This window comes from Denticeps clupeoides, chromosome 5, assembly GCF_900700375.1.
Source record: "Denticeps clupeoides chromosome 5, fDenClu1.1, whole genome shotgun sequence".
Classification (NCBI taxonomy): Eukaryota; Metazoa; Chordata; class Actinopteri; order Clupeiformes; family Denticipitidae; genus Denticeps; species Denticeps clupeoides.
The window spans coordinates 8,432,417-8,456,255 of record NC_041711.1 but is presented as its reverse complement, the minus strand read 5'-3'; the positions used below and the strand labels follow the sequence as shown (position 1 = coordinate 8,456,255).

At 40.7% G+C, this 23,839-nt stretch overlaps 1 protein-coding gene across 2 annotated transcripts in view; it reads left to right on the top strand.

The window, feature by feature from the left end:
• grik3 (glutamate ionotropic receptor kainate type subunit 3) overlaps window positions 1-22,743 on the top strand; it is a 101,711-nt gene extending 78,968 nt beyond the window's left edge. The window contains exons 11-16 of one of the 2 annotated variants that reach the window (XM_028978889.1): window positions 2,827-3,050; window positions 7,009-7,127; window positions 12,924-13,141; window positions 15,674-15,899; window positions 16,399-16,661; window positions 19,495-22,743. In XM_028978889.1, coding sequence (XP_028834722.1) covers window positions 2,827-3,050; window positions 7,009-7,127; window positions 12,924-13,141; window positions 15,674-15,899; window positions 16,399-16,661; window positions 19,495-19,914 — 1,470 coding nt within the window. In that variant the 3' untranslated portion in view covers window positions 19,915-22,743. The remainder of the gene's footprint in view (window positions 1-2,826; window positions 3,051-7,008; window positions 7,128-12,923; window positions 13,142-15,673; window positions 15,900-16,398; window positions 16,662-19,494) is intronic. The other variant, XM_028978890.1, reaches the window with a different exon arrangement.
• The last annotated feature ends 1,096 nt before the right edge of the window (window positions 22,744-23,839 follow it).

Here is a 23,839-nt window from a genome sequence, read left to right as displayed (position 1 = left end):
CAGGTATTCATTCATTTATTTGGTGTGCAGCCTTGACACTGACTCCTGGTGGTAAGGAGTACACACTGCAGTTTACGTCGCACAGTACGAATGCAAGTATATCAACACAAACATTAACAGTGTAACTGCATACAGATACACATGCGTAGCTCGCAGCAAGTATATTTGTGTGTGTGTGTTTGAGTGTGTATGCACTTCAGAATCTCTCTGTGGGCATCGTTTAGAAAATCCTTGAATGAAAAGAAGTGCATGTGTGCAGACGAGAGCGTGTGCTACGAAGTTAATTAGATGTGGATAGGGCTTTTGTGTCATGTAGCAAGGCGCCCTTTCTTTTCTTCATCATGTACTCACAAGACCCACAACAAAGCCAAAGGGCATTGTGGGAAAGGCATTAAGTGATGCAACAGGCCTTGTTAAACTTGATTTAGTCACAATAGATGATCCCATTAATCATGCAATGGTGCCGGCATTAATAGCCAGCTTAGCACATCATTTGTTTCTGTTGCGGTAATTAATCTTTGCCCAGGCAGATACACGGGAAGGTTACGGAGAACCACACTCTCATTGTCTGTGTGTTTAGATAGCGCTCGGGTTAGGGCTTCGGAGAATACTTTCATGAAAAGATGTTATATTTGCCATTGCTGTTCACCTTTTACAGTTTAAGTTTTTTTTTTTTTATTCTAGCTACCCGTTAGTGCTGGAAGTGGTTAAAACGGGTCGGGAGTGAGGTGTGTTGGCCTGCAGATAGTGGCGAAGTGTGTGGTAAACAGCACGGGGGGGGCGCGGTGTGGTTTGAGGTGCAGATGATGTATATGAGCTGGCCGTGCCGACAGGGCTGTTGTCCTGCAGGTAAAGCCTCTTGGTTGAGTGGCAGTTTGGTGAATGTCCGCGGCAGGAGTTTGAGGAATGACGCGTTGTAAAATGTAAATATTTAATGCTCTCACCACGGCGGCCACCGCTGTCGGACAGATTGGCTTTCTTATCATCTCTCCCTCTCCCTGGCTGGAGCGTGTGGTGTTAAGCGACCGCCGTGGTGACCACAGGATTAGGTAATCTGTGTGGCCGCATGCTGCTTCAACCCATTTTCTCCAACACAATGCCAGTCAGTCACCATTACAGGCTTTCATGTTCTAATGCTGTGGTCACAGGGTTTGGGTTTGCAGGGCTGTCAGAGTAAAAGGCAATTAAAAAAATGCATTCATGCTATGTAAAGTAAATTCAGAGATTTGGTTTCTAAACACCTTATACACATTAGAAAAAAACTTTCACTTTGGTGTTCATTTCACTAGTTTGCATTAACATCAGTGGATCTCTCACACTATGGCTAGTTATTGCCAGTTAGCACCGCCACTGTCTTACAAGTGCATCTTTTACAGAACTCTTTGGTGTCCTTTATTTAAGTTCCCCCCATAATATGACACTAATTAGAGGACAGAATGTTTTATGAATTATTGATCTTAAATATAAATGTAGTGTTTTGCAGTAATTCTAATTTACCTGAATGGTTGGTAACATATTTATATTCATATGTTTTTACTACTTTAAAGTTAGATAAGTAAAATTATTTGAAAACTAAACTCTAATCAGCAGGAGCTTTGAAAAAAAGCTGTTTTTGCGGTATAAAAGTCACTGTGCAGTCACCGTGTAAATGATTTGCTATATAAACTGTATTTATAACAGTTGGTCCACATATTTTTGAAGTGTTGCACCCCTCTCACTCAGACAGGGGGGAAACACAGGGGTCTCCACTCCTTTGTGACTTCCATCATGTTTGGGGGACAGAAGCACTGAGGCATGAGCCAGGCAGCTGGTTTCATTAACCTCGCGTCCAACCCTGCGGAGAGAGAAGCAGGGGCGGGAGATGTAAATGGCGACCTTCTAAATATGCAGGCAGACATGTTCAAGTAAAAGCTTCCTTCTTGTCGTGATTCACATTGAAGGTTTTTTTTTCCCCTCCTCTTCATGAGCGACAGAAAACTCAATAGAAGAACCAAAAGTAGGACACCTGTGTCACTGGCTGTCACCCGAGGAAAGCTGGATTTGAGAAAGCTGTGCAGGTCTTAGTGTTCTTGGCTTTTGTTTTGTACTGGAGAAGCAAAACCGTTTGACAGTTTATGCTCATGGAAAACCACAAAGGGACGTATATTAAAAACGCAAAAGAGGATTAGTGTGGTGGGCGTGTTGACTAATGTGACCAGTACCAGAACCCACAGTACCATCACAGATGAAAGCAGGCAAAAAGAAAGTGCTGCTATGTTCTTTTATCTATAAAGCTTTTATATATTGTTTTACTTCATGTGACACTAAGCAACATGATTTTAACCCCTTAAAAACAGCTAATTTAAAAGTTACAAATTTATTCAGTAGAAAAAAAAACCCTAATGTGTAAGGTTTTGGGCATTGCAAGTATGTCCACTAAACTATAATCCATATTGACAACACAATGCATAAAAGTTAAAATCTGCTTCTTCCCTTGACTGCTCCCATTAGGGGTTGCCACAGTGGGTCAACTGGTCTCGCTGTCCGCACAACTGGTTTGGGAAAAAATTTATGCCAGATGCCCTTCCTGATGTAACACTCCCCATTTACCCAGCCTTATGACTGTCACCAACAAATACTCTGTCACCTGCGGCCTAAAAGTCCAAATAAATTTATTTATAATAGTACATATTACAATGAGAATATTGTGGATTTTTCATGAATAATTCATCATTAAAACATTTCTTGTATGTTTTTGAATGACATTGCTCTGAATATTTAATTCAGTGGAGAAATTCCTGGGTTTGAGCTCACATGGACAATGTTTGTTCCTTGTGTCATCTCCAGAGGGCTGACTTGGCAGTAGCTCCCCTCACCATCACCTACCTGCGAGAGAAAGTTATCGACTTTTCCAAGCCCTTCCTCAACATGGGCATCAGCATCCTTTACCGTAAACCCAACAGTACAAACAATGGATTCTTCTCCTTCCTGAACCCCATGACCCCTGACATCTGGGTGTACATCCTGCTGGCATATCTGGGTGTCAGCTGTGTGTTGTTCGTAATTGCCAGGTAAGTCCCATCTTTTATTAAATACTTTGCCCCTTACACCATAACATAAGCTTACTGTTTACATGAGACCGTTTTATCATTGTATCATATTCATGATATAAAACTGAGGAAAGATCATATAGCTCTGTAGGCCAGTTAATTACCTTCATAGTTACAAGAAATTCTCAAAAAAGGCAATTTCAAACTTTTTTAAGAGTATTTGGTGTAAATATTTAGAAAGATTTACTCTTAATTTTCTAGGTAAAATCAATTTCCAAAAATCTTATCAAATCAGACAGGAGCATCTACATACACCAATTACATTCATGTACATGTAGTAGTTGGATGAAATCACCATAGTTCTAGTTATGTGACTTATACTTCTTGATTTAATTGAATTAATAGCAACAAGACTAACTGGGGGCAGAGGGATACACAAGAACAATGTTGAGATGATTCCTCCCATTCTACAGACATTGTGGTTGGGTTAATGGGTGGTACCAATGCCATCTTGGTACCACCAAGGAAGGCTGGCATTGCCATTACATTTGTCAAGTACATTAAGAACACACCATAAAATCACAGGAAAATGGGCTAATTGTGTAAACTCAGGATAAAATATTTGGGCTACAATGTAATCTGCCGACTTCCGTTATGTGACATGCACACATGTGAAAAGGATGACACCTTTTGACCACAGATTCTGGGGGTATCCTACTGTGGTTTGTGTAAACAGTATCGTTCAGAGCTAAATATTCATACTGGATCAGAAGCCCACCCCTAAAAATCAGAGTCAAGATTCCCACTCACTTCCACCCACTGCCATCTCAGCCCCAGGCGGCCATTGTTGAGAACCTGGGAACGCGGAGGGGAGCTTGAAAAAGTTTAGAGGAAATAAGGCTTTGGCGGGATTCTGTGTTTCAAGATGAGGCAGCTGTGCTCATCAGCACTGGGTTTTTGTCCCCCGCCTGCCATCCTTTCAACGTACTGTTGAAAAGACACAAGTGAGAAATCAGAACATGCCGGTGGCTTCATCCTGTCACCCGCAGCAGAGGTGATTCACGCTGCGTTGTGCAAACGGGATGTCTTCACCGCGCATGATGAAGTGGCAAAAGAGTCTTTTTCAGGTGTTTTTCACCACTTCAGTGGAATATGTCAGAATCTGGGAAGGCCAGGCATGCGTCATGTAGGATCAGGAGTGAAAGGCTCCTATGATGTCATATGATAATCTTGACATGAATCCAAGAGCTATTAAATCGATTCAATTCAGATCTAGTCAGTATATGAATCAGATTGACTGAACAGAATTTTCTTTTGGAGGAATATGAATGAAATATAACTGTGAAGGGCTGTATGGTAGAGTGTGGCAATTAGAGACATGACATCCCACCTTGGACCTTGTATTTGTGCAGATTGCATACTTTCCCCATGTTGTATGGGTTTCCGCTGGTTCTCCGGTTTCCTCTCACCATCCAAAGGCATGTGCACTAGATTGATTTTCCGTAGGTGTGAGTGACGGGTGTGTGTTTGTGTGTGCGCCCTATGATGGGTCGGCACCATGAGTACCCGCCCTGCATCCAGTGTCCCGGGCTGGTCAGTGACAACTTTGAGTAGGACAAAGCGTTATAGAAAATGAGTGAATATTTCCCTGCAATTATCATCTCTTTCTGGTGTGACTAGTGTTGTTCTGCGTAAATGAATTTTATGTTGCAATGTCTTCATCAACTAACCTTTTTGTCGACATTAGACCTAAGATAAATGGGTCATGTGAACAACATATATAATGTAATATTGTTGATGAGTAAAAATTAGACTAAATATAGTCTACAAGATAAAAACAATACAAAAAGGTCTTTTTTTTTTTTGGACAAAAACAAGACAATACGTGTATTCTTCTCATTTAATCAGGTTATTATATTGCAGTTTTGACTAGTCATCTGTTCACAAATGCATGTATAATGAAAGGAATAAATGGTATTGGGCGAGTCTTTAAATGCTAAAAGCCATCTCATGTGCATCGTCTGCTGGTCTTATCGTGCCCTTAAAAACCGCGGATCGCTTTCAAGATGTAACTAAGGGCTGGTGGAAATCACTTGGGGAAATGCTTCAATAAACTGCTCAGGCACTGGAAAAATACATTAGAAATGTGAAAAAGATAAAAATGGGCAATGGAATCGAGATTAAAATTTAAGACCCCAATACCTTGCTGGTGTGGGTAAGCCCTTATGCTCCAGCAGCTGTGTAATAAAGGACGTTTCTCCTCCTCCTCCTCCTCCTCCTCCTCACATCCTTATCTTCTCAAATAGCAGCACACTGGGCAAGTTTCAATTTTCTGTGAGTTACTGCTCCAGGTGCTTTTGCCGTGTCTGGCTGGCAGAGTGGGGAAGGGGTAGACAAACATTTACTTTTTTTTTAATTACTATCAGAGAAGAGAAGTTAGATATTGACTTTTCTTGCGAAACACTGTGCTGCCGTAACAATTCCTACATTTGCTGCAGCAAGCGACAGTCAACATCAGAGAGCAAAAATATATGAAGCAGCGAGGGTGCAGATAGTCTTTGTTTTTCTGACTGGGGGGGGGTTATTCTTCAGATGTTTGAGAGACTCGTTCATCTGAAATATTCTGTTAAGCTTTGATTAGAGGTGTGGAATGCATGACTTATAGGTCCACTTTTCATCTTTTTTTCCATCCCCTTTTTATATATTTTTGAAAAATATATATCTAGATACGAAAGTCTAAGCCTCTTTCTTTTTTCTCTTCTGACAGCTAAACACTCTGAATAAATTACAATAATCTGATCATGTTCGGGAAAATTATTCAAATTAATTTCAGGAAAGGAGAAGCACTGACATTTTACACATTTTATCTGTCCCATCTGTCTTTAAAAGCAACTGTTTCATGCGCACTGGGTGATTTATGGTGGCCAAGCTCTTTGAACAGACATTAGGCAGAATGGCAGCGGTACGAGGTTCCATAGGCGTGTTCCATGGCCCAGATTTTCCAATTTATGCCTCCCATTTTTTGGCAAAATGACATTTTAATGCTTGTAGCCCCTGCAGCACTCTTCCACCCTGCTTTGTGTAGTTAGCCTACGAAGGCGGCAGAATGGAATGAACGCAGCATCTGCTCAGATATCAGATTTGACAAGCAGCCATCATCAGTCCGGCCGTTCCGTGTCCTAACTGTCGAGGTAAACAAGCGGCGGCAGAGTGCAGTTCTTCTAATAGCAGCCTCTTCAGGGGTTCCTCTGGAGAGCTTCGGGTTAAGTAGCTCCATCAACGGCACAACAGGCGTGATGCAGGCGGGAAAGAAACATCCGGATTAGAGCGTGCGGAGTTCATTACAGCACGCAGCTGCAGCCCTGCCTGCCACTAATACATTTCGCATTCATTGTGCTGGAGGCCTGCTGATTACTGGGCAGAATGGGAGTGCACACCAGCTCCACCAGCTTTGAGGTTTATAGCATCTCTTTGTGGCTGGAGATTGTGAGCATTAGGGGCATGAAGCAGACTACATGCCAAAAAGCTGCCTCTCTAATCCCTGTCACCTTGGATGTTTTTTCTTTATTTTTATGGGCTGTAGCAATATAAAATGTTTTTATTGGATTACATCTCCTTTTATATCCCTTTTAAGGCTGCACTATAGGTATGTTCCTTTGAGAAGGCTGGTTCTTGGGAGTAGGTGTTCTGTGAATGCTCCTGAATGCTGTCTAGCCTACAAATTCGTCAGGTCCTCTGCAGACCGGGAGGAACATTTTGAATTTGGATGGCGCCTGCAGGAGGATACGCCCTCTGAACTAAGACATAACCAATGGGCTCCCCCTACAGTTCCTAACTTTATTTCGATTTGACTTCAGTCATAACCAGATCAAAAACAGTTGTACAGACGCCTGAGATGAGATTAAAACCCACTTTACCCCTAAAGCGGCACAGTTATGGAAGATTGGTTTTTAATATTCCCTCTCTCTCTTTTCTTTAGGTTCAGCCCATATGAGTGGTATGATGCACATCCCTGCAACCCTGGTTCAGGGGTGGTGGAGAACAACTTCACCCTCTTCAACAGTTTCTGGTTTGGCGTTGGCTCCCTCATGCAGCAAGGTAGCGAAAACTGAACAGCGTCTCTCTCTCTCTCTTCCTTTCTCTGTTTCTTTCTCCCACACTGTCAGACGTGCCCTAACAAAAAAAAAAAAAAAATCTGCAACTGTTCATGTTTTTCATGCTGCTTTAACAAACCTTACCTGTCAGGGACAGGCGGAGTTAAGTCTTCCATGACATAGGAATGATGTTGTCATGGTGCCACGTGGGGAAAGTGTCAGACGCCTGTTACACTGACTGGGGGGCGTAGAGACGATGCAGATGTGGCACAGTTTGTTTCCTCTTCAGCCCAGCTACCGAGGTCCTTGCTTTCTTGTGTTGAGGTCTGGATCTAAGCCATGACAGCAAAGAGTGAGAGGCAGGCAACTGCTGCTGGGAAGTCTGAAGTTCCACAGGTGTCAGCAGGGTGGACGATCCAGGATGCCACCCCTGCTTAAATGAATAAGCAAATTAACAATAATTATGTTAATATGTCATTACATATGTTCCGGTTCTTAGTATGCCATTACACAAAGCCTGTCCATAATTTTACTTCTGGGCATATTTTGTTATATACTGTGTGTCGAGCCAGTTTTTATTTGGCTGCCAGTGATCGCCAATTCAGCTTTCATCTTATCAACACAGGGGTAATTGCTTTAATCTCCTAAATCTGTTCTCTGTAATAATTATTTTAATTATTGCCTGCCTACATTGTACCACCAAGAGTAGGAAATGGGGTAAGCTATTAAGAAAACAAGACAAATGTGGACAAACTGCCCAGTTCCCCAACATGAATAGAAAAGTGAGAAGCAAGACAAAGTTACCAAGCAGGAGAAATGGAGGAAAAAGACAGAGTAACTAAATCTTAAATGTCATTTAAAGAAGTCAAATGAAATGTGTTGTACACGGCCATCACATATTCTGCTATTTAGTTTGTGTTTTGTTCACATATTTGCACTATTTGGGGCTAGAAAGTTGCAGTATCTGGCAATATACTTTTCACATGTGACATATTGACAGGTGTGGGTTTAAACGTGTAAGAACCATGATATAGGAAGTGTCAGTCTTCACCGTGGCTGAATTAAATACACACCAGATAAAAGGCTATTTAGTTTTTCCCTTCTTCAACATACAGTAAAGTAGTTTCTTTTTTTTTTAAATCCTGAATCTTTGACATTTTATTGTTCAACTTGCATGGGGAATTCATACACATGTGAATAATAGTCTGGCAACCAATTCCAAACCAAAATCCTTTGACATAATCTTGTAGTAAACCTCAGGCACACATCATGAAGCATTACAGCATTTAGCCGTGATTTATGTGCGCTCAGACACAGCCTTCCCTTCTGTTCTGTCACATAGCAAGCAGGTATTAAGTGAGAGGAATGTCATTTTATTAAAATGCAAATGCTCACGTATGTGAGTAGAGTGTTGCAGAAGCAGTTTGCCTCTAATCTTTCATCTGGTAGGAGGGGAACGTGTCATGGTTTAGGCTGAGAGCAGCAAGATGTCAGTCCAGACTGGAGCGCTGTTAGTGTGCTGCTGAAACATTTCGGGAATCATTCTCAGGAGGCTAAGCAACTGGCACATTCGGAAAAACACGGTGGAACCTTTATTACTGAGGCAACTATAAAAGATGCTGAGACTGTAAACACACTGTTCTGTTACTGGATTAGTTCTCTGATTTAGGTAATTTTGTGCAACATTTCAACTCAAAGTTCAAATGATGTCTTGAAATACTGCCATGGTTTCTCCACATAATTGTATGATAAAAAAAAAAGTTTACAGTACAAAAAAAGAAAAGAATTCACACACACACAAATTCCACCAAATATTTTTGATCTCCAGATTAAAAGCTTTCATTATCATTTGAACATGTTAACAGATATTTTCTATCTGAAAAGGATTTGGGAAATGCAATTCTGAAAAGAGTATCTTTCTATAGGATTAAAACTGTAAACTAGAGAATGCATGGTTTCTGCAAAATATATACAAAATAATATTCTCCAATCTCTCTACTACTTCAGTTCATAGGACAAACATCATTTATTGCTATCATTTGCCCTAGACTCGAAATATGGATCCATAGAAAAATGGATCACTTTCAATTTTGCTTTCTGTCCTCAACAGAAATATTACGATATTGAGACAATGATATTACAAAAAGAAAAAAATAATCTTTTTGTAAACTCTTTACAAACAATGCCCACACACTGATGTTGCTCTGTTCTGATTGGTTTGTTGATTTACCGTAGAATCTTTGTCAAACAACAGGGCATTTTTATCCATCTAACAGTGCATTCCAGCCTTTCGGCAATTAAACTCTTCCACAGCTTCACCCCCTCCTAAATGCGCCCCATGCCCTCAAAATATGGATGTAATCAAAAATGATGTGTTTTTAAAAGTATATAATGAAGACATTTGTAATTTTGAACAATCAGGTCTCAGTCTGAAACGGGGGATGGGGCTCTACAGTCAGTGAACATCATCAGTGTCTTTCTCTCCATAAATTCATTCAGCTCTTTTGTTTTTGCCTTTATTTGAACATTTAACTGTGGACTTCAGTCGGGGTTAAAGGTACATTGTGATGCTTTATAATTATGCTTTGGATGTCTTCGAATGTAATGCTGTATATTCTTTACTTTGACTCTGTTTACTTGTTTTCTACCCTACTGTTCAAAATAGATAAATTAAATGATGCTGCCTTGGGCTCCATGTTTTTTGGAGAACAACGTTAAGTGCACATAATGATACTCATGGGGTGATGGCATGCTGATGCTACGCTGATGCCTCTCTGCTTGTGGGGGAAAATAGCTTGACAGGAAAAACATGGCATTGGACTTAAAGTAACACTGCAATAAACCTCGAGCAAAAATTAGTCTGCTTGTAATTAGTAATCCTCTCATCCCTGCAATGTTAGAATGCACTGTTACAAATGTAGATAAGCAGCATGTACTTTACTTTTTTATTTGAATGTCACCTGAATATCTTGCGGCACCATTTCAGTGACATTTGAATGGTGTCTTAGATGCAGTTGATAACTGGCGTGGACATTTATGACAGAGTGAACATAAAATGAAAGGCACTCAGTGTTAGATGCAGTGAATCCATCCAGTTTCCACATTTAATCCAGTGCAATGTCATGGGGGCTGAAACTATGGTTGCAGGGAGGCAGAACCTCTTGAAAAGGAGCCAGTCCATCTCAGGGGATGATGAAAAATTTTGTTTAACTTTGTCTCATTATTTGTATGATATTAAGGTGCAGTTAGTTGGGTCCCAGAAGGAATTGCTCCGTCATGTGCTGCACGCTGTGCAAAAGCAAATCTCGGTGTTTGTAATAGAGGTGCGAACCTTCACTGGTCTCACGATTCAATTTCGATTATGATTATCAATGCCTCGATATCAATGCATCGTGATACGTTCCCATACGGGTGCCAACCTGGAGCGGTTTTTGTATTTGGTGCAGAAAGTATTTAGCGCCTACAAACAAGCAAGAATTCTTTCCCTCACAGACCTATTACTTTTTTTTTCTTTAAGAAGCTTGTCTATCCTTAACTTCTTACCTGTATTAATTGTGCCTGTTTGAACGGGTTATGTGTATGAAATACACCAGACCACACCTTCAAAGAGTCAGACTCCAAACTCAGGGATAGGATTGGACACCAGTACAAGAATGTGAATTTTTCCCACTGTATACATTTTGTGACCCTGTACAACATACTACCATCCAGATAAATCAGACACAAATTTTTACGTTAACAGTCCAAACTGCCCTGTAGCAGCAGTCTTGTACAGGAAACAGAAAAGTTTGTGATGTGTCCATTCTGCTATTTTGACAGCAGAGACTACACACCAGCACAAAAATTGTGGTCCTAACTCTGTTAAAAATGGCTCATCACCTCACTTTTAAAGGGCAGGGGTGCAGTGTGGCAGTCTACTGTTATAATGCTGTAATTATCTGCTGGAATATTGTTTGTACCACTGCAAACAATATTCAGCTATGAACAACTATGCCCCCATGACTTTAGATGTGTTTCTGTCTCAAAGAAGCAAGCCACTGACAATGGTCCCAGCCACACCTTCACACCTCCAGATATCTGGCATACAGCACAAACATACTTCTAATAGCCAATCCAACTGAATGGATTTGTTCCACTCTAGAGCATACTATAGTTCTGGATAAACTATAAATGCCCTGGATATTAAAGAATGACACAAGACAAGTGTCTTGTCATGCATAAAATATGATTTATGCATATTTATGTGTGTGCTGCACTCGCTGCACATTTCATTCTGCAAAACAAACAAATGAACATATCAGGTCTGGTGGGACTGCAGCTGGTAGAAGTTGTACCACCATACACACAAGTCAGTCTAAGCACTGGGAAGTGGAGATAAATAAAAGGCCACATTTTTCATTTCAGCTTTTCCCTGTAGCTGACACACATAGTCCATGAGAAAAAAAAAAAAAAGCTGAGAAAATAATATGCAAATGATGGCGTGGCTGCAAAAATAGTTGCAGAGGCAGGGAAATTAAGCAACGCAAAACATGAAAAGGAAAACAAATGTGTGTATTGGTGACCTCTTATTATAATAATTATTTGTTTTAATAATTAATTAAGAGACATTTTCCCAGCCCTGAATAAAAACAGAATGTTTGCTAATGTCACATCAAGAAATCTTTTTTATAGAATGAACTACCCACCCATTGTTGGTGTACGTATTGAAATACAAAGGACAAGAGAGATGAATCAATATGGGATGATTGACAGCTGACCTCTGATGTCTGGACTATTTAGACCCCTCACACATCCAGGTGTAGCAGTTTTCAGCTCCTCCGTTTTACCTCTGTGATGTAGACGTGATTCAATGAACTGGTTTATTTTCACAATAAAACAAAGACATGATTATTTAAAAAATAATAATAAATAATAATATTTAATAATAAATATTTTGGGATTAATGATTAAAAAATGTAAGAATGATTAAAATCGTGTGCTTTTAAAAATTTGTGGCATGTTTTAATACGTTACGAGCTCCACTCCAGGACAATACCATTGCTACCACAATTACAATAAGGATGAGCATCTTTGTTAACATGTCCCAATTCCCATCATGCAGCAGACTGTGCAAAAAACTGTGGTGTAGGGTCTATGGAATGGAAATGCACATTGATTAAAAATGTGAAATTAAATCAAGTGCATCCTGCATCTAAGCAACAGCAGAATGATGTGTAGATCATGTTTTTATTATTTATTTATTATTGTTTAATGCACAACCCCTGCTTAGGATCGATTTATTTCACCCTGAGCAGGAGAGCGAGTGACCCTGGATATATTTCTATCTCTGAGCGGTTGTTGTTTAATTCTCAGGACAGTTTGGGGCTGAGAGCCAATCCAAGTTCTCTTGTTTGATTTTTCTGCTCAGCATGTGAAGCTCGATCCACTATTCCCTGTTCCGAAATCACTGCCAAGTCAAAATTCTATTTGTTTCAGGAACTGTGGTGTCTCGCCAGATTCTGTGTCATTATTGATTTTCCTTCGCATTCTTTTGGCATGGGGATGACCGGGGAACTGTATGGAATCCGTCGCTTTTATGAGATACTGTGTGTGGGACTAATTTGCAGCTCATTTTTAATGCAGATGGTGATGAACTACTGTGTCCACATGGTCATTTTCCAATTACTGTTTGGTCATCTTTTTCATCGTGAAACAAACGCTCATCAACAGACTTTGTTTTTCCGTCTGGTTAACATTAGTATTTAATTGCAGCAAACAGTCTTACTAACAAAACGTATTTTCTCTGTCCTTCCGTGTTCAGGCTCTGAGCTGATGCCCAAAGCTCTGTCCACCAGGATCATCGGTAGCATCTGGTGGTTCTTCACCCTTATAATCATCTCCTCCTACACAGCCAACCTGGCTGCCTTCCTCACCGTGGAGAGGATGGACTCACCCGTGGATTCTGCCGATGACCTGGCCAAGCAGACCCGGATCGAGTACGGGGTGGTGCGAGACGGCGCCACCATGACCTTCTTCAAGGTAATCAGATCTTACATTAGGCCCGTTTCAATCAGGGAACTCGTATGAAAGGTAAACAATCGTAAGAATTATAGCCAGTTTATATCATACGATTTTTTTCCTGAATTCTTACTGCAAAAGTTTTTCTCACTCTGCCATTCTGAGTGATGCTTGGAGCTTCTTTTCAAATCATTCCAAGATTCAACTTTAGCCCATGGGGTTTCACATATTTTATTGTTTTGAGCTGAAATACTAAACAGCACTACACTGAAAATGGATCTTTCTCTCCATTCTCTCAGAGACCCTCGAACTATGAACCATATCTACCTCCATTCACTTGGGTCTAGTACATCACCACTGTTACCGCACACATCTCCAGTAAACATAATATTGACCAAGCAACTTGTTTGTAATAACTTTCCTTGAGTTCAGTAGTTTTGATCTCTCTGTTTCTCCGTGGGAGCCATCAGTTATTTCACGCGAGGGAACACATTCCGATTCAGCTAATTAACCCGACACGTGTGACTCGGTCAGGTTGCAAATAACGTAACAGCTTGTGGTAATTAAACTGCTGCAAGTTCATCAAGCCTGAATAATCGCTCTCATGTATATACAAACATAAAATGTACGCCTATAAAATGAACTTTGATTCATCATTTAGAAAGAGTTGGAAATAAATGGTATTTATCAGACAGGTGTGTGCAGTAATGGTGTTGAGCGATTCTCTGACTCACGCCCGCTGAGCTAATGGGCTCTCAGGACCCGAAAACGGACAGGTGCTGTGCTCGCACCCTGCAGCTTCTGCCCAGGACCTGGAGGAGCCAAACCAGTGGTGTAAGAAGGTTAATTTATGGTGCTCAGATCCCCATCAAAAAGCACCCACCTTGGATATCTGTATCCTCCCCGCCATGTCATTTGGAACTGAGGCTCCAACTTGGCCAGCAATTATCTGCGATTAGCCGCGGTATGTCGTGTCACCTCTTTGTAGAGGAGCATGAAATATCACATAAAGCAAATACGTGCTACTCAATTAGGACCCAGACATTATTTTCTTTATTCCCTCCTGGAGTACTTGTCTCGCCCCGTGCTGAATAAATATGACAGAATAAATATATAATAAACGGAAGTAGCTTCTTGACTGGCACAGGGAGTCATTTTTTTTTTTCTAGACTGAGGCTCAGAGACATCCCTATCCATTTTCAATTATGCTGGCAGACACCGGGGAAAAACAGCGTTGTTGGGGGCAAACGTGGAAGAATAACAGGCGCTCGAGGTTAACAGAATACTGTCAACAGCAGTTCCCTCTCGTAGGAAGCTGGGTGGGGCCGTGATGAGGACAGTACGATGCACCTCTCCGTTCCTGCTCCCCCAAACTGGCTCAAAGATAATAACAGAACAGACAACTGATATTTATCTGAAATTTGCAAATAACAGGAACGTGCATCAAAAAATAATGCATACAGGAGCGGCTGCAGTTCTGCATCTGTTGCAGCGGTGCTGCTTACTGGTGCAGATGAAAGTGTCCGGACGGGCAGCTCTTACCGAAGCGTTTCACCATGAACAGCAACAGCGGGTTTGACCCACCGCAATTCAAATTAATGCCTGCAAACGTAATCGACCGTTCATTCAATACATTGTCTGGGAAACAAGACAGAAAAGCCATTTTGCTCCCATGTGTGACGGAGACTTTTCTGTTTGACACGGCAGAAAAGGTGTTAGGACCTCCATTTGAAAACACGGGCTGCTTTAGCCTGCAGCATTAGAGAGCAATTTCTGTCCAATATGAGCAGTCTATCTGCCCAGGCCCTCTCATTTCCATTCAAAGACTGTACACAGAGGAGGGAAATTATCCATCCAGAGAAACCATCCAGGCGAACGTTAAAGACGTAGTTGATCTGTAATCAGATCAACCTGTGATGTGATTGATCAATTTTACTTTAAATCGACCAGAAATTGACCTGAAATGCATTACATTTTACACAAGAAATACATTAAAGTAGACAGTGACCTCATTACCATTATGAGTGTTAGAGTAGTTTTTTTGTGGTGTAATTTTTTTATTTTGGTCACACATTTAATGACATTATTTTTTAGATTGTATCATAAAAAAAAATCTGAACTAAAAATAAACAGCAATTTAATACATAAATAATAATAATAATAAAGCAGTTAAAAATGTTCCTGGTGTAGCTCAAGGATTTTCATCAACACTATTGTTGACTTTTTTTATGCATTAACATTAGTTCTTAGCCTTCCATTAATAAATGTACACTTCACTGTCAAATTTAGAAACATTATCCTCACAAACCTGGAGTTTCACACAAAATTCTGGAGTTATTGCAATTACTGTTGGCATTGATACAGAATGAATATTTTACATACATGCTTAAATGAGATCAGAATGACTTCATATAAAATAAACACTCCTCATTATCACCAGTTCTTTGGGAAAAATATAGAGGAATATGCTCAGAGCTCACTGTGCATATTTACCAGGAATGTGTTATTATTAGGAATTATTATTTGGAATTATTATTTGTTTAATCCTCTCAGAGATCAAGAGTGTCCACATTTGAGAAGATGTGGGCGTTCATGAGCAGCAAGCCAAGCACATCGCTTGTGAAGTCCATTGAAGATGGCATCCAACGAGTCCTTAAGTCAGACTATGCTCTGCTCATGGAGTCCACCACCATTGACTATGCTACTCGTCGGAACTGCAATCTGACTAAAGTAGGAGGCATCATCGACAGCAAGGGCTATGGAATTGGTACGCCCAAAGGTAAGTTGCAATCAAAGCTCAGTAGAAGTAATGAGAATGTCTAATGATGTAGCGTTGATTCCAAGCACCATGACCATTAATTATTAATTGCTGAACACGTGGAGGATGTAATTCTTGCCAGATGAAGATGAGTTGAAGCCTTTATGAGATTCGTAGAGGACGCTGCGCGAGAGAGAATACTTCCACTTTGGTTTTATGTGCACATTATTCCGTTGTGCTGCTATTTGTGCTGCCATTATTCCGTTGTGCTGCTATTTGTTCCGAGCTGCTAATCTTGCTTGCATTTCAGAGCTCACTGTGCATAATAGACCAGTTTAATATTAAATCAGGAAACACACACATATTTTTTACAGTCTTTGCAAAAACATTAGACATAAAACCTGAAGGCTGACTTGTATTGGACAGCATGACCAGTATTAGTCTAATAATGTATTGTTTCCATCCAATTACCTGGAAGTCCCAGAGAGAGCTAAATATAGTTTCCCATCACTTCCTTCAGGCTCCCCATACAGGGACAAAGTTACCATAGCCATACTGAGCATTTTGGAAGATGGACGGTTGCACATGCTGAAGGAGAAATGGTGGGGCGGTAACAACTGCCAGGATGAGGAGACGCGCGAGGCTGGCCCCATGAGCATCCACAACCTCGGGGGTATCTTCATCGTGCTGGCCTCGGGTCTGGTGCTGTCTGTGTTCGTAGCCGTCGGAGAGTTTATCTACAAGCTGAGGAAGAATGCGGAACGGGAGCAGGTGAGCAAGCCAGTGAGTTGCTCTTCTGTTTTTTTACTCCAGTGACCAGGGGGGACCAGGCTTATTTCACCCTACTTTTGTCAGTTCATACATGAGTGAACAATATGGATTAATAACATTACAACTAAGAAAAGTAAAAAAAAAAGAAAATCACCATCTCATACAGGCACTGTATACTTGAATAATCTATTAAGATAAAAGTCCCATAAAAGTAACATTAGTAACATTCTAATTGTTAATAATGTTACATTATATTTTTAATATCTTGAAATAAAAATGGTGTACCCTCTTTCACATATTCCTTATATGAGGAAAATTTGAATACTATAATTATTATTACTAGATTAGCGGAAGGTCAAATATTTAAGTGCAATTGCATTTTTTTTTCTATCATTTACAGGTTCAATTTATCAAGGGTGTGAAACAATACAGTGACATGGTCAGTAGTACTAAGCCAAGCTACTAAAAGATTACTTCTAGGATTTTTGACCATTATTTTTTTTCAGGCAGTGTTTTTCAGTGGTCTTAACTTGAGACTTGGTCAACTTGATCTTATTCTAACTACAATTTCATATTATTAATTCAAACCGGATTATTTATTTAAAGCCTTCAGCTGATTTTTGAATTACATAAAAACTCGAATGTATTTTGCATGATTTTTCTTTCCTTTAGTCTACAATCATACACAAAAAAATAAACTGCCCAAACTGCATTCCACTGTATTTAGTTTTTGTGAATGTATTCATTGTTTCTGCTTCTGAGATGCTGAATGTGAATGGAAGTTGGGCTTAAATAACATTTAACATGTTCCTGTAAAGAAGTAGTTACCTAGTGGGTAAGACACTCGCCTATGAACCAGAAGACCCAGGTTCAAATACAACATACTACCATTGTGACCTGCTTATTGTAAGTCGCTCTGATAAATTAAAATGGAAATGTTAAGTGACTGAATCTGGACTCTGGATGGAAGGCTGGTGTGATGGTGTGCAAAGGCATTTCATGACATTCAGTTACTTGTGCATTAAAATGTTGAATTTGTGGTAGGGGCTGAGTGAAAATGTGAAACTTTAAGCTAACATCACCGGAAAAATCCACAGTAACATTATCTCCTTTTCAAAGCAAGCTACACATGTCATGTTTGAAATGACGGATCACAGATCAGGACATTTGTATTTTAAATGCAAGATGTGTTTGTGTAGGATGTCAAGCTTTCCGCATGTGAACGAAAAGGGGGGAAAACTGCCTATGATTCCACGATCAAAGAGCCTGTCACACCACACATAGTCATCTTGCAGAGTGTACTGTACATTTGACGTCTGTGAAGCAGACATTTCAGAGATGCCTTCCACCATTCCTGTGTACAGAACATCAAACAGCATCAGTAGCAAGGTGGATGCTGCAAACCTTCGCACTCCAGGTGAAGTCTCATAAGTAAACGCCAAATCAAATATAAAACATGATCTTTTGTTTTGATACACTGACACTCAATTACACAACAGTTGATTCCAAATGTGCACTGTGATTGGCTGACAGGTGCTGTAGCAGAACTGACTATTTGTCCTCAGTCTAATTTAAATCATCATGCTGGTGTAAAATGGCAAGAATCCGCTGAATACCGTACTACTCTCTGAGTACCATTGCCTAGAAACAACAGCAACAGCATAAATGGAATTTTATTTAGAGTGTTTATATCAACTGTAATACCTTATATCATAAAACAATCAATGGTGTAGTGCCGCTCACTTAAACATGCATTAATATTTATTGGTAATACTCAATGGTCTTTTACTGCAATAAGAGCTTTAGGTCATTTGGGGGTCAGTCTGCACCATCACTGCTCTCTCTTAAGGAGTCACTGCTCTTAACAGATTGCTCCAGGTTGTTTGGATGAAGCTTGAGGAAATTATTTTTCACAGATTCTTAAATGGGACTTTTATTATAATCCTGATTGTCACAAGTAGCCCTCCGGGTTACAAAAAAAAATAAAATAAAATAAAAAATTTAGCTTTTTATAAAACCTTGGGTTCAGGTGTAGTTTTAGTTCAAACACTTCCCATTCTTCAAGAAAACATGTTGGTGGCATCATGCTGTTGGGCTGCTTCACATCAGCAGAGGCTGGGAATGTTTTTTTAAAACAGAAGGAGAGATGGACCAGTCAATTTCCAGAGAAAACCTGCCAGAGAACCTGCTTCAGTCTGCTGAAAAAGCTGAAGCTTGGGAGAAAGCTCACTTTTCAGCTAGACAACGATCCCAAGCGGCAAGGCCAAAGCAACATGGATAGGCCCAGGACCCAAAAGGTGAATGTTCTAGAGCAGCCCAGTCAGAGCCCTGATCGTGGCCCCAATGAGAATCTGTGGATTTGAAAATTACTTCAGCACCTCTAACAAACGTGGAGCAATCGTCCTAGAGGGTTTGTCCCAAGCCCATCTGAAAGCAGTGACAAGATGAAAATCCGGCAGCCATATGATTGCCTGTAAACACAGAGTCTAGTATTCTGCATTTGTGATATAAAAGCACATGATGATTTTTCACTATTCAAGCATTAAATGCATGCCGTTTTGCCATAGTAGCTGTCTGGGATCCATGATATGAATTGCCAATTGTTACACAACCTGTATGTGGGCTGTGTTATTCAGAATAAAAAAAGTGCCATTTGTCAGCTAGAACATTGCATCTGGTTCCACACATCCAGGACCGCAGACAGACACTGTCAGCTGCACGCATCTGCCAAACTTTCTCCACTGTTCACAGCCCACGGCGGCGGGCGGAGACGGCATCGTACTTACTTCCTCTTTTCGGTTGTCTCCCCCTCCCCTCCTCCCTGCATCTTTTTTTCCCTCAAGAGGTCTTTCTGCAGTGCGGTGGTGGACGAGATCAGACTGTCGTTCACCTGCGAGAGGAGAGTGAAACACAAGCCCCAGCCGCCGGCCATGGTGAAGACGGACGCGGTGATCAACATGCACACGTTAAACGACCGCCGCCTCCCGGGAAAGGACAGCATGAGCTGCAGCACAGGGATGACCCCCGTATTTCCATGACCTGCCTGGGGGACGGGCACCTGCGGCATGTGCCGGGGGCCGTGAGCGACGCCAGGGAGTACGGGGCCGAGGGGATCGCCGCATTCACCTTGAACCGCAGAGACCTACGAAACCAAACAGCCAACCAAAATGGCGGCAGCAGCAGCAACACAGGTACTGACCACCTCCACAAGCCAATGTACCCCACCCGAGAGAGAGAGGGGGGGCGATCCGTCTCGTTCCTGTAACCGGGGAAACAAAGAGTCTACAAATACTAAGTACAAAAGAATAATTACAATCTGTATCCTGAGTCCGATGTTTACTTGCTAAAAAAATCAACACGTTCACTCACTGTTCAATGGAACATGAAAGGAACCCTTTCTGGAGGGGAGACAAAAAATAATAAATGAGATGAATAAAAAAAATAAAGACTTCATTCCAGCGGATACAGACGGAGAAGTGGCGGAAGAAGAGGCCTCTGTAAGCATGGCAATAAAAGACCTCCACACAGCCCACAGGGTTTGGGACGGCATAGATAGCACACCCCGCCCACACGGCCCTCTGACGGAAGCTGGAGTGGGACTCGCGCCTCCACGTCCCCCCCGCTGTCGCCTGAGATGGAGAGAGACGGACGATACTCAGATATAGTTTTATAAGTAGATGCTTTTTAGCTGCTGTACAGTCAATGGCATTGTTGAACCCAACCTCCGTCCCTCCCTCCCACCAAGAGTCCATCTAGATGAGAAAAGATTTTGCACAAACAACAGGGTTGATATCACCCTAGTTTGCAATTGGAAGACTTTTTTTTTTCTCATTATTTTTCTACCCAAGCCTGAAATAAATAGACAGATTTGAGTTTGCCATGTGCTTTTGTAGGCAGATGTTTTGTTTACACTCAGATTCACTGGAAATCAGATAATTTGTCAAAAACAACAATTGCCAAAGATTGATATGAAATGAAATGAACAGCATCAAAGGCAGCGGAGGAACATCCCTCCTTCTGTTGGGCGCTAATGGCTTACTGTACAGAATCAACAATCAAAACCTATTAAACGATGTTACCAAGAAATATTAGTCTTTCTTTCCATCACGGTTTAGTTTTGATTTGCCACTGCTTCTTAGAAACCCTACCAATGTACCAAGGCTGCATTTTCAAGGAAATTGTATGTAGTGTGATCCGCTTCCCCCATTTTGCTGATCCACTCTCTGAAAAAGGAAGTGTGTAAAGAGGATGAGGGTGTCATTTAATGTCCTCAGCCAATGCTGTGTACTGCCTCCATCATCCTGGTGCATTGTCCAACCAGAATTCCGCACTGTGCTTTCTCGAGTCCAAATTTGTCCGTGAACGCGATCGAGGGATTGAAATGGAAATGTTGGTCTGCCCCTACCCTATCAGTGGATCTGACCCCGCAGGGCGTTAATGTAAGTGGTGGTGGAGGGAGCGCTACGTCCTCATTGCGCCTCCCGCTTCCACAAGTGTAACTGATTTGGGGCCACACAAGGGGTCCAATCTTGGCAGAGGACACGTTGTCATCAATTTAATTCTCCCTCAGTCAACCAAGTCCCCTTCTCTTCCTGTTTATGACAGTGTGTGACGTGGCCAAAATTCGAGGAAATGTCCTTGGTGCTTGCACACCATTTAGCTTATTCACTTTGTAGGCCTGATCTAAAAGCTCAGAGGCGGGGAGGCAGGGCTTTGGTCCACTGTGTCCATGAGCTAGGGCTGGATATAGATCTCCTTCATTGTGCATTATATAAAGAGATTTACAGAAACACTAGGATCCTGTGTTTGATTTTATTTTTATTTTTTCTATTAATTCATGTAATTTTTTACATGATCAACACATATTAACATTTAGACTGAACCGCATTTTCAAGCCTGGACATGAGGATTATTGGAAAGTCCAAATGAGCTGCCTGTACAGGTGGCACTGGGGATATCAGACCTCTGTGAGGTCCACATGAAGGACAAGTCAAGGGTCTTCAGTCCCTTTTTCTTTTCTTTTTTCTGTGAAATACAAGAATCAGACTATAATCAGTTGGTGTGGCTGTGTGTTAATTTCGATGGAAGCTGTTTGTATAAGTGTTATTCAAATTGTGATTTTTAAAACCCTCCTTCAGAGTAGAGTATATTTCATTATATAATATAGATGGCAGAAAAATGTTACTTGCTGAAGTTCCACTTTATAGAAAGAAAATAATTATTACAGATAATGCTTCCCTTTTTCTATATTTTTTTTCTGAGACCAGAGAATATAAAGGTATAATTAATATAAAATGACTATCAAATGCTCAATGAGAAACACACAGCAACATCGACAATACCAACAGTCAAGGATTCCATCAAGGATGATGTAGACACTAGACTGGTTTTATACAATGTGTAGAAATGATCTATTATAGAACTGGGTAGTAGGCTGTTTTAAAAAAGTGTCACATTCTCCCCATTTAATTATTTTGTTTTCATAATTGACATTTCCTGGTGTCTCTTATCCTCAGCAGAGTGTTCCTATTATCTAGTGTGGTCCGGATAATACTCAAGCTGTCAGCTATGATCGTATTATCCCCAAAATAATCTGTTAAAAGTTGCAACTTCAAGTATATTACAGGGCAACATAGAAAATAGTTTGGGTAATAAAATGAATCCTATTTACAAAGTTAAGATCTATTTTATAGAAGAAAATGTGAATACTGTTTTACATGAATAAAGAAGAACCATTTTGCTAAATGCTTGACCAACGTACATTTTGTTACAATTTTGCCTTTTATTTGACAAGACACCCACATAACAAATAAAAAAAATGGTGCCGACCAGGGTTTTATTTTTTGTGAATGTGCAAAATTTCTATGAACATTGTTTTTTTTTGTAATGTTTTGTAGCATTTTTATGTTTTCTTAGTGACAATGTGCTCAGAAGTGACCACTCTTAGAATAAAGAAAAGCTAATGGAGAGTAAAGGTCGATTTTTATTTCTATTTCTTTCTTTTTCTTTTCAACACACTGTGAATAATTCAATTGTACAGATTGCTGTATGGGTTATATGATTTTAATTTTTTAAATAAAAAACTGTACAGTGACTTTTTCACTTGATTGCATCTTGATTTAATCAGAGAATAGAGTATTATTGATGGAGAATCCTGTTTTTTTAAATAATCGATCTACAGGTCTAGTGCTCCTGCTAGTTGGTTGCAGTATGAAATGTGTAGCACCAGCAATCCCAACCTATTTCATTGACAAAATAACTGCACTTGTTGTGCTTTCCTCTAGGAATCGTTTTTTGGTTAGGGATCGGTGCAGGGCAGGAAGAAAAGGACACAAACGCATGACTAACAGACAAGGGATTTACTTGACATCTAAAGACAAATTCTAAAACTGGTGACACACAGGAACAGCACAGTGGAAAAATAGTAATGTCTAAATTAATGCTGCCGCTGTTTCCATTAAGGATTTCCGGTGGGACTGATGCCAGTGGAGGACTGAAGCCAGTGTTTCAACTGGTATTGGTTTTGGAATTCACACACATATTGAACCTCATTTGCTGAGTGGAGATTGTGTATCACAATAATTCAGAATAAATAAATTGTACATTGGCAATGATTTGTGTCCACTTTAAATCCCATGTACATTACATGTTCTCTGAATAATCTGTAAAGTCGGAGTGCCTCACCCTGCATCTTGTTTGATGAAGACTCCTTCCTGGCCGTTCCGGTCCCAGTAATTCGGTTCCGCTACTAATATAATTGCTGGCAGTTTGTGTGTCCTGCACATTGAGCGGACAATGCTGATCACAACGTAGCTGCCATCTGCCGTGAGAATTCATTCGCCGAAAGCACAATGTCCCTTTGAAGTGAAGCTCCACCTGAGCGCAGCAGTGTAAGTGCTTTTCACACTCACTTCAAAGTGGACAGGCTGCAGCTGCAGTAAAGAGCCATTCAGAGATGAGGAAAGATGCACATTCTGACGGCCCAGTCTTCTACAGGAATTTGCAGGTCACATCTCTTCAAGCTGAGCTTGCCTAAAAAGTGAAATCCCAGGAGCTGATCTGAGATCTGAAGCTCATGTTGTTGTGAAAACTGACCAAGGGACAACTGTTTCTATGAATCTGATAAAACAGAGGAGTGATCTGGTATGTTGGCTGCAACTGCTGGCTGCATACAGCCTGAGCTTGCTGAG